Source organism: Heterodontus francisci, chromosome 9 (genome assembly GCF_036365525.1).
Source record: "Heterodontus francisci isolate sHetFra1 chromosome 9, sHetFra1.hap1, whole genome shotgun sequence".
NCBI lineage: Eukaryota > Metazoa > Chordata > Chondrichthyes > Heterodontiformes > Heterodontidae > Heterodontus > Heterodontus francisci.
This window is the reverse complement of record NC_090379.1, coordinates 72,868,184-72,887,302: the sequence shown is the minus strand read 5'-3', so window position 1 is coordinate 72,887,302 and position 19,119 is coordinate 72,868,184. Positions and strand designations below refer to the sequence as shown.

The window sequence follows — 19,119 nt, the reverse complement described above, 5'->3', positions numbered from 1 at the left end:
AGACCACCAGGCACCGGACATGACAAAGTTATACCCACCGGTAAGATTTAGATCAGATCTAGCAGCTCAAAACTGGACATCCGTGAGGCACTGTGCCCAGCAGAATTTTATTCCACCGCTATTAGTAACCTCATAGCCCAGCATTTCCCACACTCTACCATCAAACCAGGTGACCAACCTTGGCTCAATGAGGAGTCTGGACAGCATGGCTGAAGTAGCACCAGGCATACCTAATACTGAAGTACCAACCTGGTGAAGCTACAACAAAGGACTAGATGCATGCTAAATAGTGGAAGCAGCATAGTACAAGACAAAGCTACGTGATCCCATAACCAACAGATCAAATATAAACTCTGCAATCCTACCATATCCAATTGTGAATGGCGGTGGACAATTAAACAACTAATAGCAGGTAGTGGCTCCATGAACATCCCCATCCTCAATATTCCAGTGTATAACATTGACATTTACCCAACAAAGTGGAAAATTGCCCAGGCACGTCCTGTACACAAAAAGGACAAATCCTATCCAGACAATTATAACCCCATCAGTCTACTCTCAGTGATGGAAGGTGTCGGCGACAGTGCTATCAAGCATCATCTACCCACCAACACTCAGTCTGCATTTCGCAAAGACCACTTGACTCCAGACCTCATTACAGCCTTGGTCCAAACATGGATAAAGAAAGCTCAATTTCAGAAGTGAGGAGAGCAACTGCCCTTAACATAAAGGTAGCATTTGACCAACCATGGCATCAAGGAGCCCTTGCAAAACTGAAGGCATTGGCAATCGGGGAAAATCTCTCTACAGGCTAGAGTCTCACCGAGCACAAAAGGTGACTGTGGTTATTGGATGCCAATCATCTCAGCCCCAGGACATGGCTGCAGTGTCCTAGGCCCAACCATTTTCAGCTGCTTTATCAATGACCTTCTCTCAATCAAGGTCAGAAGTGGGGATATTCGCTGATTGCATGGTGTCCAGTTTCATTCACAACTCTTCAGATAAGGAAGCAGTCCATGCTGAAATGCAGCAAGAACTGGACAACATTCAGGCTTGGGCTGGTAAGTGGCAGGTAACATTCACGTCACTTAAGTGCTGGCCATCGCCAACAACAGACAGTCAAACCACCTCCCTGTGAATTTCGAAGGGATTACAATTGCTGTAGCCTCCACCATCAACATCCCGGGTGTTACCATGGACCAGAAACTGAACTGGACCAGCCATGTAAATACTGTGGCTACAAGAGCAAGTCAGAGGCTAGGAATTCTGCAGTGAGCAACTTACTTTCTGACTCCTCAAAGTCTGCCCACCATCTACAAGATAGAAGATAGAAGTCAGCAGTGTGATGTAATATTCTCCACTTGCCTCGATGAGGTCCAACAATGCTCAAGAAGCTCAACACTATCCAGGGCAAAGCAACCTGCTTCATTGGCAGCCCATCCACCACCACACAGTGGCAACAGTGTGAACCATCTATAAGATGCATTGCAGCAACTCACTAAGGCTTCTTTCACAGCACCTCCCAAAAGTACATGAGCAGCAGCATGGGAACACCACCACCTGCAAGCTCCCCTCCAAGTCATGCGTCATGCTGACCCGGAAGTTTATCTCTTTTCCTACATCACAATCCTGGAACTCCCTACTTAACAGCACAACGGGTATACCAACACTACATGGACTGCAGCAGTTCAAGAAAGTCGCTCACCACCATTTTCTCAAGGGCATTTCGGAATGGACAATTAATGCTGGTCATGTCAGCGACACCTACTTCTCATGAACAAATAAAATAGTTACAGAAATAGGAGAGGCCATGGAGGGATTAGAAAATAAAGTAGCAGTGAGTAATTTAAAAAAAAAGAGGCATCACCAGACCAACAATCAATGTAGGTCAGTGAACACGGGGTGACTGGTGAATGGGACTTTGTGCAAGTTTGATATTGAGCAGAGTTTTAGATCAGTTCAGGTTTAGGGAGGATGGAAGGCAAGAGGCAAGCATTGGAATAATTAAGTCCAGGAGATAAAGGCATGGCTAGAGGTTTTCAGCAGATGAGCTGAGGCAGAGGTAGGTGATGCTATAGAAGTGGAAGTAGACTATCTTGGTAATCGAGCATATATGTTGTCAGAACTAAGTGTAAATGGATATCTTGCCTGTCGGCAGGATTGAATTAGTGGCCCTCCTGAGAGATTTGTATTGGGGCCTCTTACTCTCCATATATACATGAATTAGATACATGCACAGCAGGTAGATAGTAAAGAATTACCGCTACTGACCATCAGAATGGCATTAAAGGGGCAGAAATTTAGGATTATTAGAAGCATAAATGGAGACAATAAAAGGTTTTTTTCATGTGATTAACATTTAAAAGTAGCGTACAGGGAGGAAGCTGCAAAACAGTACTAGAATGGATGGATCTGGTCAGGAGTTAGCAATGTTAAAGTCACAATGGGTCAAAATATCTCCTTTTGTAATTAAAATTTCTAATGATTCAATGTAGCATCCATTTTGTAATCCAAATGAAACTTTGTTAACTATCATTTATGAAGGGCAAAGCTCATACTCCCTCTAGTGGTTACTGAAGAGACAGTCTGAAAACTGAGGGCAAAGTCTGTGCAAAAAAATCAAACTAGATCAAAATGAAAGCAATTATTATACATAATGAACTGGTCAAAGCTCTGTCTTTCCCAAATTATCCCCCACATGACAGTGGTATAAATCAACTCATTCTTACAGCAAACTATGATACACAAAGTTGGAAATTGCCATTTTTAATATGGCATTCATTAAATGCTGATTTTTATACCAGTTTGAAAACCACAGTTACAGATTAACAAATTGAATGACAGTATTGTAGCAATACCATAAAACAGGTTTCATTGTACAAGTTTCTCCATGATACACTGCAGATATCTTGGTATCACTTCAAGGAACCTACTATGCAATATAAAAGCGGAGATTACAGGTTACAACGAAGGTCTCGTCTATATGACTTTTCACTAATTATGGCAGGTGAAAGAGGACCTTACACTCTTCCTCCAATGTCTATTCCAATATTAATATAACTAATACTAAAGTAAAATACTACAAATGCTGGATGTCAAATAAAAACAAAAAATGCTGGAAACACTCAGCAGGTAGCATCTGTGAAGTGAGGAAGAGTCATCAGGTTGATGATCTCTTGTCAAAACTAGAAAGAAATGAGAGACATGTTTTAAGCAAGTAGAGAAGCAGGGAAAACAAGATCTGCGATAGGGTGGAAGCCAGGAGATTAAATGGCAAAACTGATTAATGATGCAAGGCAAAAGGAGATGGTAACAGGGCAAGTAAAGAAATAAAAGATGGTTCTAATGGAGATGTAACTGGGAAGAACAGAATCAACAGCTGCTGTCCAAAAAGTTGAGGGCAGAGGTTATGATATGAAATGGTTGAACTCAATGTTGAGCCTGGAAGGATGTAAAGTGCCCAATCAAAAGATAAAAGGTGCTTCTCAAGTTTCCATTCAGTTTCACTGGACCAGTGTGAGGCGCCAAGGACAGAGGTCAGATAGGAGTGGGGTGGAGAATTAAAATAACAGTTGACAGAAGCTCGGTCAGGCTTGCAGCCTGAAAGCAAGTGTTCTGCAAAGAGATCACCCAATCTGCATTTGGTCGTCTCAATATAGAGGAGACTGCATCTTGAGCAGCCAATGCAGCATAGTAAACTGAAAACAGAAGTAAATTATTGTTTCATCTGAAGTGGTTGGGGTCCTGGATGTTGTGAAGGGAAGAGGTAAAAAGGACAGGTACTGCATCTCCTGCACTTGCATAGAAGGTGCCATGGGAAGGGAAAGCAGTGACTGAGGTGTGGACCAGTTATCTCAGAGGAAACGGTCCCTTCAGAATATAGAAAGGGGAGGGGGAAGATGTTTTTGGTGGTCGCATGATGCTGCAGGTGGAGGAAAATGATTTGTTGAATGCGAAGGCGAGGACAAGGGAAACCCCATCACTGTTCCTGGGTGGGGAGGCGCAAAAAAAAAAAAATTGGTGACAGAAGTGAGAGAAATGGAACAGACAGAGTCAACCATGGGGCAGGGGAATCTTTGGTCAAGGAAAAAGACAAAGCAGAAACACTGGTATGGAATGCAGCATCGTCAGAACAGATACAATGGAGGCAGAGAAACTGGGAAAATGGAAGAAAGTTATTACAGGAAGCAGGGGGAGAGGAACTGTGGTCAAGGGAGCCACAGGAGTCAGTGGGCTTATAGTAGATATTGGTCGATAGCCTATCCCAAGACATGGAGAGAGAAGTTAAGGAAGAGTCTAAGGTGGACCACGTGAAGGCAAGGGATGGATGGATTTTGCAAGTAAAGTTGATAGAATTTTCCAGTTTGCAGTGAGAGCAGAAAACACTGATACTATCAATGTATTGGTAAAAGAGGTGAGAGAGAGGACCAGAGTAGGAAAAGTAGGTCCACTCAGTTCCAATAATTTCAGATCATAACCTCGGTCCCCATTTTCTCAGACAGCAACTGATAATGATTCTTGTATCCCCTTTTACACCTCCTCCAGATCTTCCTTTGTGTTTCTTTACTTGCCCCACTACCATCTACTTTTGCCTTGCAGCATTACACCTTTTATTTAATCTCTGCTGCCTTCCCCCCCTAACAGACCTCCCCTTCTGTACTTACTTATAAACTATTGAATCGCTTACTTTTTTCAGTTATGAAAGGTGAACTTTTTCTCTGTACACAGATGTTGCCTGACCTGCAGTGTTTCCAGCATTTTCTGTTTTTATTTTTAATAAAATATTCTTGATAAACAATTCATAATTATCTGATGTAGCCTGTTAAAAGACAATAAAAAAGACAATTCTTACCTTGACTTTAAGCATGCCATGTCGTAATTCACAATGCTGCTTGAGAAACAGCTTCAATTTGTCTCGGGAATATTGATTTTTTTTGCGACTATTAAAGGAAAGAAAACTTATGAAACTACATACATACATATACAACTTTAATTAGAAAAAAAATCACTATATAGGCCCTAAGAAAATGAACAAAGATTGAAACATTTGCGAGAAGACATATTCAACTAGATTTTAATCTTCTGGGAAAAACAGGCTATCAATAATACTCACTTCATCTGGGCAGCCTTAATTATGATTTCATTTCCTTCAGTTTTAAGTGGTTTCACCTTATACTTAAATAAAGCAACATCAATCTTGCTTTTCTTTTTCCTGTAAAAAAGTATGTTACAATATCAAGTTAAGCAATATTTGATTTTATTGATTCAATAAAAAAGGTGCTCAACTACACTAATATTCAAGATCACTTCATGTGGTGCCAAGTGACAGTCAATAGTAGGCGAAACCTAATTTTCATTTTCACAAAAGTGTATTAATTCATCTTATTTGCTCCATATAGAATGGCTAATGAATCAAAGCTTAACCATAAACATTAATTACTGCTTTGTTATTGCAGATGCCAAAGCATGTACTATTTGGGTATATGGACTCATCAGTTAAACAGCCAGTAAAGGAAACACCTTAAAACAAGCAATTATTTTGTTTGCATTTCAAAGTATTTCCCCAGTTTGAATAGTTTCAATCCGATTACGAGCAGGCTAGGGCTTGCAGCATAAGATTGCCCTTAATTGACAAATGCAGAACCCATAGGATGACAGCTGAGAGAATATTAGTGTCGTTCAGGATGTTTGAGATTCTGGCAAAGCAGAGGGTACTTTACTCTGCATTTGGTTGTGCTGCACCTGACCTGGGTTTAAGTGACTGAAATGAGCAAGTTCTACTTTCCAGCATCAACATCCCTTGATTACCACAAGTAAATATTTTGGGGGGGGGGGGGGGGGGCAGGGGAATCCTGATCCCAGGAAGCTAGTTAAAATTATGTAATCCCCTCGCCTCAACCAAGAATTAATACAGATTAATCTATTTTCCTTCCCTATATCAAGGGGAATCAAACATACACTTGTTCAGGCAACTATGAAAACTTCTGTTTCTCACCGAATTGAAATTAAACACAGACTGCAGAAATTAAAAATCAATGTGCCACCTTTATCCTTAAACAGATGCCTTTTGGCTGCAAGCTATCTTAACCCCAGATAGAACATGATGGCAAATGAAAGTGTACTAAATTGGATTGCACATTTAATTGATCCGTCATGAAAATCAATAGGTAATGCTTGATTGAATACATTTTGAGCAAAGATGAGCACATGGAATTCCAATGATACCAATAACAACCCAGCTTCTGGATCACCACTTCTGGTCTTACATTATAAACAGACATTCTAATAATCTTCTAACCATCAGCTCCCTGCAATATATTTTCTCACAAAAGTACATCATGTTGAAGCAGTTAGTTTTAGATATCTGAAATCATGCCCACAGTATAACAGCGTGTTTCAAAATCCAGTTCAATGACAAACCATGACAGATGTAAATTAAAAAGGTACATGCATTGTATTCTTTACAGATGTGTATCCATGGAAACAATGAATGTGGGTTGACTCAGCCAATAGACACATTAAAAAAAATCTAACGTTAGAAACAGCTTGATAAGAGCAACAGATTCAACGCAGCTAGGTGAAAAGTCAGAGGAGACAGGCCTGAGCTATTTTACTGAATAAGCTAATGAAGCAAGAATCTGCACTTATGAGTGAACGGACTGGCACCTGTGCAATCTTGTGCGACAAAAGGAGGAAAGAGTTTGAGCATACTAAAATGACAAGACAGAAAAAGACTAGCTAGTCGATTGATACTGCCCCATACTGTCAGGGTGCAATTTAAATTCCATTACCCCAATCCACATAATCCCCTGGGAAAGACAAAACAAGACTTTAAAAAAAGGTCAATTCAAGGAAAAGAAAATCTGTGGAATTTCTCTCCAATCCCCAATAGCAACCAAACAGGTTCCAGGAGATGACAATGACGAGGAGATACGGCACCCAATACCTCAACTACCTTTTGTGCACTGATGCCAGCCACAGTTAGCAACTCGTCCAGCTCCCATGCAGTGAATCCATACTCATCGCAAGAGCCAGCAACTTGTTCCAAAGGCCAATGGCCCTCTGCGGAAAGAAAAACTTCCGGACATCTAACTTGTACGCACATAGCTCATACACATGTTTCCTGGGCCTCTGTAACCAACAATAGGACTAAAAGCAGTTTTTCAGCAGTTGAAAGGGTTACACGCAGTCCAGTTCTGGGGTCATTTCTATTCAATGCGTACGTCAATGATCTGGATACAGGTCTAGAGAGTGATGGCTGAAATTTGCAGACAATACCAAAATAGAATCATAGAATGATAGAATGCGACAGCTTAAGGCCATTCAGCCCATCATATGCCTTTGAAAGAGCTATCCAATTAGTCCCATTCTCCTGCCCTTTACCTAAAGCCCTGCAAATTTTTCCCCCAAGTATTTATCCAATTTCTTTTTGAACATTATTAAATATGTTTCCACCACACTTTCAAGTAGTACATTCCAGATCATAACCTGATGCATAAAAACACTCTCTCATCTCTGGCTCTTTTGCCAATTACCTTACAATAAGAGGTACAGTTAATTTAAGACCAAAAGGAAGCTGCAAAGGGACATTGACAAGATAGACAAATAGCATAAAAAGCATAGGCAGAATTCAGAGTGTGAAGTAATGCATATTGAGGAAAAAGTAACAGTATTATACTATGAATGAAAGCAGATTTAATGCTCTGGAAGAGCAGAAAGATTTGGGGGTACAGGTTCACAGGATGTTAAGAAGCAGAACCTCAGGTTCATAAGGTTTAAAAGAAAAAAAATGGAATTCTAGGTTTCATCACAGGGGTTATAGGATATAAAAGCCAAGTGTAAATGATGAGCTTGCATAAAGCCTTCAGCCCTCTGTTAGACTAGCATGCACATGAGACTCCACATGACAGGAAGGATATTGAGGCTAGAGAGAGAATTTACTACAATGTTGCCTGTTATGATAAAATACAACAAACTTGAAAAATTGGGTATTTTTTTTCCTTAGAATGCAGAATTAGGACAAGTATGGGAGAAGTATTTAAAGTTATGAAAATATGGGACAGAATAGAAGCAGACAGTCGTCAGTTGTTAAAGGGCCAAGAATGAGAGTTTAAAGATACAATGTTAAAAATCAAGAAATTTAGAACCAAGAGGGCAGGAGAGACTGTATCAAGATTAAATAGGATAAACAGAAGAAAAGGAGTTGAAGGGATGTGGGAGCAGGGAGGCTAAATGTGAACATAGCTATTTTCTTTGTGTGGAAGGTAAATGCAGACATGGACTGGTTGGGCTGAATGGACTGTTTCATTTTGCAACTGCTATAACTGAAACAGTCTTCCCATGTGGACCCAATATAATCCTATTATGTTGAAAGCTCTCAGGAAGGAAAAGTAGAAACTGAAAAAAAAAAAGAGTAGAAAAGGGCGCTCAAAACAAATGGTTCTCATTTTGTAAACTTAAAAGCTCATCCCTAAAACACTAGAATATCAAACATGTGTTTTTAAAAGCTCAATTACGAAAAACAAGATATTGTGTGTCCCTGGATATCTCTATAATACTCATTATCTAGTCCCACTACAAAATCAATATCAAAATGACCATGGATGAAAACAGTGTGTGCAAAGAATCTGTAGCTGATGGTTCTTACAGCACCCATTTTTTCACTCCAAGAAATAGCAGGTTTTTCTTGAAATAAGCATTTCCACAGGGGACTCCCCGGATGACACATGCTAACATTTAAATTGCTCCTTGAAAATAGAAATATATCCTTAGTGGCTGGTGTGGAGCCTTAATTTAAAAATCAAGATACCTCATGGTCCAACCAAGAGTTCTATCTTCACATTTGTGGACGAGTTAGACCTATTGTACCTCCAATCATTAGCTGTATGGTATTCCTCAACCATCTTATTCATGACATCACAGTGCTTATGTCAGAAGTTGACCAGCTTTAACAAATGAATTATTATACCATTAGGTCTAGTTTAGAGTAAATATTTACCCAATTGACGCAGAAGGTGTGGAGCTTTTGGATCGTTCTTCATTGTCACTTTCATCACTAATGACAATCACCACATCTTCAGCTCTGTTGCTTATGTGTCCATTAGCAGTCCCATTTTGTACTGGTGGGGTCAGAACTTCCAAAACCTTGTATGTTTGCCTACCAAAACAGAAGATGTCAATTCAGTCTCAAAACAGAATGTTTCTATTCCCCATCATCCATCAATTATCTAATGAAAATTTGTAGTGGAGCTGCAAGCTCATACTTAGTATTTTCTTTATTTGCTTTCAACTTGAAAACTTGCATTTATGTGACGAACAGACATCTCAAATGACATCTGAATGAAGTACGTTGGACGTGTAGTCACATTGCAAGGTAGGAAATTGATAATAACCAGATAATCTGTTTATGACGACAATTAAGGGATAAATATTGGCCAGAACACCAGGGATAAACCCCACTACTCTTCTTTGAAAGTACCACGGATTTTTTTTTTTAAACCACCACACCAGAGGGGACAGACAGGGCCTCAGTTTAATGTCTCATCTGAAAGATAGTAACATTTTTGCATGTCCTGCATACTAAAACTCTTGGAATTCCACATTTGTTTTTGAATGAAGAAAACTGAAATGGGTCAAGTGACATTTTATACATACTTTTTTTTTTAAATTACAATTTCATTACTTTTGTTTCTATGAAAAAATTTAGTTTTTAAATATAAAGTTACATATTTAGAAATGGGCTAACAGATTTTTTTCAAGTATTAAACGTGTCTTCTGTACCATCAACATGCAGGCTTCCCCCCACTTTACCCTTGCCTTCTACCATATACTTCAGGGTAGCTTCCTCTGAATACAAATGAAATTTTCTTAATAGAAAGTGTTAGAACACGGTCACCCCTCTCCCAGGCTTTTTGCTTCCATTGCAGTGGGTATTAAACAGCTCCAACTATTTAAGCCCCAAAATTATTGTTTTCAGTTACAGCTCTGAAAATGTAGGCATTTATTTCAATAGCTATGTTTCTAGCATCTGATTTCAGAGCAATGTGTACATATTTTTGATCTTGTTTTAACCAGCTTACTCACAGCAACCGGAAGATCAATGCTACAATGTCCCCTCCCTCTAACGACTAAGGATTTTTGAAAAAGGAAGGAAAACATCCAAGACATGAAAACAGGCAACAATAACTTCAAAAGTATAACACCTTCCAATCTGGGATGCACTGCAAAAAAAAAAAAAGTGCTGAAAATCCTCAAGAAATCCCAAAGCATTGACAGCCAATGAACTCCTTCTGAAATGCAGTCACTGCAATGCAGCAGCCAATTTGCAAACAGCAAACTTGTAAAAACATCAATGAGATAAGTGACCAGTTAATCTGTCATGGTGGTGTTGGTTGAAGGATAAAATGCTTGCCAGGAGACCAGGATACTGTCCATTTCTCTTTGAATGTTATGGGATCGCGAATAGGCAGTTTAGCATTTCATCTGAAAGACAACACCCTTTGAACAATCCAGCACTCGAGTATTGCACTGAAGTATCAACCTAGATTACGTACTTGGCTTGGCGTGGGGCTTGAAACCATGACTCTTTGACTCAACAGGAAAGGATGGTATACATTGTTCTCAATGGCTAAGATGACACCATCTGAGACAAAACACCCAAGAAAATCCAGCATTCATATCCTGACCTGTACTGAGTTAGTGGATTTCAGTTGTGACAGTAGCGAGTAGCTACAATTGGTCGCAGTCTCTCCAGTAAGTAAAGTTTTTTTAAAAACCCAGTCTGGGTTTCCACGATCACTAACCTTATTGAAAGCGCATGGATGGATGTCAGGTAAAGGATAATGAATAGACATTGATGTGATCTCCTCCTCAATTGAGCAGCCAACACTATCAGTAAGAAAGCCTTGCATAACTCAAGAGTTTATGGCCACTGTTATTCAAAATAAAATGATTCCACATAAAGTAAAAAGTAAGCAAGAGTACATTATTGAGGACACGTTAAAAGCAAAAATTCAGGGTTCTAGGGATACACTACAGGAGATGGGGCGGGGGAGGAGGGGGGTGCGCAATGTGGAAAGAGAAAAAAAATCAGTTATCCCTTTTAAAATACAAGAACTGTAACCTTGTATCTGTACTTTATTACCTTAAGTCAAACTTACTTGAGGCCACTAACACTGGTAACTTCCACTATCTCTCCAGCAAAGTAACGATCCTTAGTGTACATGTAGAGATCATCACACAGTTCATGGAGTCGTGAGCAACAAGCAAGCGTTGTCAAGTAAAGGATGGGCACCACCAACGGCTCAGGGAAATTTTGGAGGTTCTGTCTGGCCTTGCTTTCTGACTCAAGTGCTTCCTGGTAAGTCAGCCCTGGCTTGCCTGTAATAGCACAGCTCCACACTAAACTGTTGCAAAGTATGGTTCTTTCAAAAAAGTCACTGCAAACAAATTAAATATTACAATTTTAAATTCAGAGGAAAAATGAGCATTGGAAAAACTTTCAAACAGTTATAGGAAACATGATTTAACAATCTGCAATTGAAATTTGTTTTACATTACTTATAACTTAGACCTGCCATTTACGATTTGAAACGTACAGGAGTAATACCAGTTAGCAACTCTACAGCGTGCAGACCTTGACCAATGCCCTTTATGATCTGGGTACTAAATAGAGGGAACCAGACTATTTAAAAAAAAATATTCATTCATGGGATTTGGGCGTCGCTGGCTAGGCCAGCATTTATTGCCCATCCCGAATTGCCCTTGAGAAGGTGGTGGTGAGCTGCCTTCTTGAACCGCTGCAGTCCATTTGGGGTAGGTACATCCACAGTGCTGTTAGGAAGGGAGTTCCAGGATTTTGACCCAGTGACAGTGAAGGAACGGCGATATAGTTCCAAGTCAGGATGGTGTGTGACTTGGAGGGGAACTTGCAGGTGGTGGTGTTCCCATGCATTTGCTGCCCTTGTCCTTCTAGTTGGTAGAGGTCGCGGGTTTGGAAGGTGCTGTCTAAGGAGCCTTGGTGCATTGCTGCAGTGCATCTTGTAGATGGTACACACTGCTGCCACTGTGCGTCGGTGGTGGAGGGAGTGAATGTTTGTAGATGGGGTGCTAATCAAGCCGGCTGCTTTGTCCTGGATGGTGTCGAGCTTCTTGAGTGTTGTTGGAGCTGCACCCATCCAGGCAAGAGGAGAGTATTCCATCACACTCCTGATTTGTGCCTTGTAGATGGTGGACAGGCTTTGGGGAGTCAGGAGGTGAGTTCCTTGCCTCAGGATTCCTAGCCTCTGACCTGCTCTTGTAGCCACAGTATTTATACGGCTACTCCAATTTAGAAGTAATCCCCTTCTCAAGTCAAAAATAAACAAAGTTAAACAGCTTCTATATCTGTAAGTTCAAGTACAAGTTCAGAAGTACCTCAAGTTCACCTCAGACTGCAAAAACAATGGTTTATGGCAAAAACATAAAACACTAGACATTTCAGAATTAAATCAAAATAATACTCCATATTTTCTATTTAATAACCAAGATTTCTGCTGGAACAATGCAGTGACATCGTGATTTATGAATATTACCAGCATCTTTTATTTTACAAGTACAAAAATTGAAAAACCTTTTCCAGAGAACTAGCAATGCTACAATTCCCTCAAAAGGGTGTTGAAACATTTATTGCAATTATCTTTAGAATTATTTTTAATTCAGCATCCGCAAAAATGTATTTACACTGTTCAAATGCCAAGAACTGTGCAATAAAATTTTATTTTAGCAAGGGCTTGAGAAAATTACTCTAAAGCACAAGACATTATTAAACTTGATCAATGGTGGCCCCAGGAACATCAGCTGCCTAAAATACTATAGACGGTAGTGGGTTTCTCCTTAAAGTTTTATTTACTTCCTATGATGTCGCCACAGCATACTCAACCAAGAGGGTGAAAATGATTTACTTCTAGACACATAATCAAAGGTGTTAAGTCCCATGAATGCATTTGGCCTAATTCAGCACTTGCCCAAAATAACATGGCCAAGACTGGCTATTCACATGGACAATCACAGGCACAAACCCACTTTCTACTGCATTGTAGAGCAAAATGTCAGACTGAAAAAGCATAACATGCGTAACAAGGTATACGGTTTCTCTTGGTATGCGTTGCCTGTCATATTAGTTTGGATGACAATCTGCTTTCATGAAGACAGGGTTTAATATAAATCAAGTGCACAAATCACCCCACCTGACAGGTATATTTGGAACTGGTAGGGTCTAAAATTTACAGAGCATATTTGATACCATTCTCAATTCTTTTCAAGATGACACCATTCTCTCCAAGACAAGTGTTTTTAAATCAAGTGCCAAAAAACAGAACACAACTCGAAAGGATACATTTTACTTCAACATCAGCCTCAAAAGTGTTGACAAACTTAACTGGATCAGCCATATAAATACTGTGGCTATAAGTGCAGGTCAGAAGCTGGGAATTCTGCAGCGAGTCATACCTCCTGACTTCTCAAAGCCTGTCCACCATTTACAAGGCACGAGTCAGAAGTGTGATGGAATACTCTCCACTTGCCTGGAAGAGCATAGCTCCAACACTCAAGCTCAACACCATCCAGGTCACAGTAACCCACTCGATTGGCACTCCATCCATCACCAGCACACAGTGGCAATGTGTACCATATACAAGATGTACTGCAGCACCAAGCCTCCTTTGACAGAACCTTCCAAACCCTACCTAGAAGGCCAAGGGCAACAGTCATATCGGTACATCACCTGCATGTTCCCCTTCAAACCATCCCGACTTAGAACTATATCTTCTTCTTCTTTGGCCTCCTTGTCTCGAGAGACAATGGGTAAGCGCCTGGAGGTGGTCAGTGGTTTGTGGAGCAGCGCCTGGAGTGGCTATAAAGGCCAATTCTAAAAGGACAGACTCTTCCACAGGTGCTGCAGAAAAATTTGTTTGTCGGGGCTGTTACACAGTTGGCTCTCCCCTTGCACTTCTGTCTTTTTTCCTGCCAACTGCTAAGTCTCTTCGACTCGCCACACTTTAGCCCCGCCTTTATGGCTGCCCGCCAGCTCTGGCAATCGCTGGCAACTGACTCCCACGACTTGTGATCAATGTCACAGGACTTCATGTCGCATTTGCAGACATCTTTAAAGCGGAGACATGGACGGCCAGTGGGTCTGATACCAGTGGCGAACTCGCTGTACAATGTGTCTTTGGGGATCCTGCCATCTTCCATGCGGCTCACATGGCCAAGCCATCTCAAGCGCCGCTGACTCAGTAGTCTGTATAAGCTGGGGACGTTGGCTGCCTCGAGGACTTGTGTGTTGGACATACGGTCCTGCCACCTGATGCCACTGTTCCAAAAACCTGGAACTCCAGGTTCCAGGGCGGCACAGTGGCGCAGTGGTTAGCACCGCAGCCTCACAGCTCCAGGGACCCGGGTTCGATTCCGGGTACTGCCTGTGTGGAGTTTGCAAGTCCTCCCTGTGTCTGCGTGGGTTTTCTCCGGGTGCTCCGGTTTCCTCCCACAAGCCAAAAGACTTGCAGGTTGATAGGTAAATTGGCCATTATAAATTGTCACTAGTATAGGTAGGTGGTAGGGAAATATAGGGACAGGTGGGGGATGTTTGGTAGAAATATGGGATTAGTATAAATGGGTGGTTGATGTTCGGCACAGACTCGGTGGGCCGAAGGGCCTGTTTCAGTGCTGTATCTCTAATCTAATCTGATCATATATGGAGCTAGCAGTGGTGCTCACCGTGAAAAAAAATCCCATAAAATTTAATGCAAGGAAATATACAGTGGAGATTTCAATTGATCTATTCTCAGTATTTAGAAATCCAGTCATTTCCACAGCTCATGATGCATCAACATCTCCATTCAGTTATCCTTGCTGAGTGCTTTAGCAGAAGTGACTGGAGTTCAATGACTGAGGCAGCCACAATCCAGGTTTTTAAATTTTAAAAAGTTGAAACAAGGCGATAATACACCAGCAGGATTTTCATCGTCCTGAAAGAAATGAAATAAACTTCCAATTCTATATGTCTGCGATTTTTTCAGTTGAGCAGGCTCAGGTTCTCCAGACCAGGCCCATTACTAACTCCGTATACAAAAGAGACAATGTTCAGATAATCACGAAAACAACCCACGCTCCCATGTCGCGCATAAAACTCAAGTTCGCAGAGGAGATGGTTATTAAAACAAAAAATAGACACGCACAATTCTGGCACCATCTTACCAACCCCCAGATTTTTTTTTTAAAAGACCAAGCCACGCTTCGTTTGGCGTAAATTGAGTGTTAAAAAATCAGCCATCAGGGTGTATGAATAAATTTACATTAACCTCCGCACAAGGCCTACTCGCAATCGGCACGAGTTTATTAACAGTTGACAGCCCTCCACACGGGTTTGAAGGAACGAGCAGGATGGGGCAGCTTGTGCCGGGGGGGGGGGGGAATGGAAAGCAGCACAAGTGCCTCCCCAAACTCGGAAGCCAAAGCCGGAGCCGTTAACGTTGCTTTCGAATCATAATTTGTTGATTTGAACGAAAATGAGGAGTGCGCCCGTGTAGAGGGCAGTCCCAGTATCCACCCCGCCGCCTCACTACCTCGACAGAGGATGGTAGGAAAGTTCAGCAAACCGTGGCCGTCGGTAGACACAACTCACTCGTAGTTCCTGAAGATCTCGATGGTCATTCTACAGTAGAAAACTTCTTCGTCCGGCTTCAGGTCGGCCGGGGGTTTTTGTCTGACGAACGGTTTGCGGTGGAGCAGCGGCATCCCCTCCTCGGAAAGACAGCGCTGGCAGATAGGGGGGGGGGGGGGGGGGGGGAAAGAGGAGGGGGTAAATACACAAAAACAGCAGCAGAGTCAAAAGAAAAACCGACGCACACACACACACATAGTAAAAGCAAAACCAATCCCGAGGCTAGAGCCCGGAAAGCGGCCAAGCCCCACACCCGGCAAAAACAAAAAGAAACTTCATCAAACTTCATCCCTGCCGCCGTCCCAGCGGGCTCCACGGCGGAAACCCTCAATAACCGTTGCCCCCAACCAGAGTACATTACTGAAGCAAGGCCGACAATGTGCTCGACAGCCATCCCTCCGGTCTCTTCTCCTCCCCCCCCCCTCTCAAAGTTTGCCGGCTCTCTCCGCCCGCCGGCGTCCCAAACGCGGAACAAGCCGCCAAAGTCGCAGGAGGAGCTCAGTCCGCCCTACCTGGTGTATAAGAAACGGTTGGTGGCTGTTTCCCGGCTACTATTACCCCCGCCCCCCCCCCCCACTGAGTTAGAAGAGTGTGTTCCGGTGGGTGCTATCAGCCGCTGTACCGGCTCCGGAGCTGCTTCCTCTTCCTCTCGGCAGCAGCCGCCACACTCTGTGCGCGTCTCTCTCAGTAAGTGTCTGTCTGTGCGTATGTGTGTGTACGTCCCTCTCACTTCCCCTCCCTCGAGGCCACCCGCGCGCAACGTCACAAGAGTTAGAACCACCCCTTTCCCTCTTCCCAAAACACCTCCGCTCCCATTGGCTCAAGCCGAATAGTTTGAACTGAAGGCAGGAGGAACGGCGCGCGCCGGCAGCTCGCTCTCTGCTTGTCTCGTGCTGTGATAAGCGGCAGGGAATTGCTCTCCAACACTACTCTCACCTTGCTCTTTGTCTTACGGAAGTTGAGCTTTTTCCACTTGGTGCGCTTTTGTTTGCTGTGACAAATCCCATTGCATTTTTTTCAAGTTTTAATCGTATTTTTATCCATTCAAGATGCCGTCGGTAAGGGGCGAACGAGTGTTGCTTTGTTGCCTGCCCACCCACTTCCATGGAGTTATGACGTGCGCTCAACTCGCGCAACCGATGAACAGGATTTCTCTGCTTTCCGTCTCAGGTGGAGATCCCATTGCACTATTCAAAGAACAGAGGCGTTCTTTGCATTATCCTGCCAATATTTAACCGTCAATTAATATAACTGAAATCAATAATCTGGTCATTTTTTCCTGGCTGTTTGTGTCACCATGCTTGTGCAAATTGTCCGCCGTGTTTCTTAGATTACACTTTAAAAGACTGAAAAATGCTTTGGGATGTCCTGAGGTTGCGAGAAGTGCTGCATAAATGCAATTTTTTCTTTCAATGCTTTATTCACCATAAGCACGTTTGGATCACACAGAGTCTGGAACTCACTGCCTGAAAGAGAGGTAGAGGCAGGAACCTTCACTGTTTTAAAGAAACACTTGGATATGTAGTTTAGTTTAGTGATACAGCACTGAAACAGGCCCTTCGGCCCACCGAGTCCGTGCCAACCATCAACCACCCATTTATACTAATCCTACACTAATTCCATATTCCTACCGCATCCCCACCTTCCCTATCTTTCCCTATCACCTACCTATACTAGGGGCAATTTATAATGGCCAATTAACCTATCAACCAACAAGTCTTTGGCATGTGGGAGGAAACCGGAGCACCCGGAGGAAACCCACACAAACACAGGGAGAACTTGCAAACTCCACACAGGCAGTACCCAGAATTGAACCCGGGTCGCTGGAGGCTGTGAGGCTGCGGTGCTAACCACTGTGCCGCCCTGTACTAGTGATGCTGTAACCTACAGGGCTATGAACAAAGAGCTGGCAGATGGGATTAGGCTGGATAGTTCTTTTTTTGGGTTGACATGGACACAACGGGCTGAATGGCCTCCTGTACTGTAAATCTATGTTTGTGTAGAATGATCAAGTTCAATGGAGCTGAAGATCAGCTATACTATGATTATGTGTGTATATTGATTATGTGTGTATATGATTTTAAAAGGGCCAATTTCAAGACAATACATACTTGTTCCTCCATTCTTTTGTGAACTCCAGCCGTATGTCATTGATGCACCTTCTCCTTTTAACACAAATCCATTTCTCTATCCCTGCTTCCTCTGCTCTATCATTGGCTTCTCATAGAATCATAGTGCGATTATGGCACAGAAGGAGGCCATTTGAATCCATGCTGGCTCTTTGTAGAACAAGCTAGTCAGTCCCACTACATTGCTCTATCCCCGTAGTCTAACATTTCGGGGATAGTGATCATTCTATCATAAGGTTTAGGCTGACTATGGAAAAGGACAAAGAGCATTCCAGGGTAAGAATAATTAACTGGGGGAAGGCCAACTTCAGTGGTGTAAGAATGGAGCTGCAGCGAATAAATTGAAGTCAAAAGTTGGCAGGAAAACTGCTGGATGTACAATGGGCTACCGTCAAAGAAGAGATAGTTCGGGCACAGTTAAGAGTTAACGTTTCAGGTCCTTCTGATGCTCTGCCATTTGGATGAACTTTCAAATGAAGGGTTGTGAACCTGAAGCGTTAACTGTTTCCCTGTCCACGGTGCTGTCGGACCTGCTGAGTGTTTCCAGTGCTTTCTGTTTTTATTTAAGTATTAAGGTGGTCAACCAGCATCACATGTAGATAATATAGTGTTCCATATCCAACAAATTTTAAAATGTTTATTTTCAGTGTCCTCATTGATTTGGTGCCAGGAAGGGGAATTGACTGAGTTGAATGGGAAGAGAATCGATAGAGCATGAAATCTGTTTCAGATAAAATGAGCTGGCAGAAGGCAGGGAGCAAAAGCTGCAGGGTGACAGGGCCTGGATATTAGCAGGGGCAAGTTACCAAGGCAGGGGTGGCAGAGTTTTGGACGGGACTTCTGCAAGCTGTGGAGTTTTAGCATGTGTCTTTTGTACTTGACAGGTTCCCTGTCTGGAAGAGCAAATATGTAGATAAATCTCTGAGAACTGCAAAAACAATAAGGCAGTAATAGTGGGGGAGTTCAGCTATCCTAATATTAACTGGGATAGGATTAATGTGAAAGGCACAGAGGGAGCAGAATTCTTAAAAAGCATTCAGGAGAACTTTTTTAGCCAGTATGTAGCAAGCCCAACAAGAGAGGGGTCAGTTCTGGACTTAGTTTTAGGGAATGAAGTTGGGTAGGTGGAAGGTGTATCAGTTGGGGAGCACTTTGGTGCAAGTGATCATAATTCAGTTAGATTTAGGGTAGTTATGAAAAAGGACAAAGATAGACTAGGAATAGTATACCTCAATCAGGTCTGCCCAATTCTCAAATGGGGAAAAGCTAATTTTATGAAGCTGAGAAGTG

General features: G+C 42.2%; 1 protein-coding gene across 5 annotated transcripts in view; it reads right to left on the bottom strand.

Moving 5' to 3' along the window:
- baz1a (bromodomain adjacent to zinc finger domain, 1A) overlaps nt 1-16,408 on the bottom strand; it is a 100,103-nt gene extending 83,695 nt beyond the window's left edge. For 3 of the 5 annotated variants that reach the window (XM_068039307.1, XM_068039305.1, XM_068039306.1), the window contains exons 1-6: nt 16,213-16,408; nt 15,662-15,795; nt 11,160-11,438; nt 8,999-9,157; nt 5,114-5,212; nt 4,853-4,940 (exon numbers count right to left, since the gene is read on the bottom strand). In XM_068039307.1, coding sequence (XP_067895408.1) covers nt 4,853-4,940; nt 5,114-5,212; nt 8,999-9,157; nt 11,160-11,438; nt 15,662-15,774 — 738 coding nt within the window. In that variant the 5' untranslated portion in view covers nt 15,775-15,795; nt 16,213-16,408. The remainder of the gene's footprint in view (nt 1-4,852; nt 4,941-5,113; nt 5,213-8,998; nt 9,158-11,159; nt 11,439-15,661; nt 15,796-16,212) is intronic. The other 2 variants (XM_068039303.1, XM_068039304.1) reach the window with 2 other exon arrangements.
- Between the last annotated feature and the right edge of the window lie 2,711 nt (nt 16,409-19,119).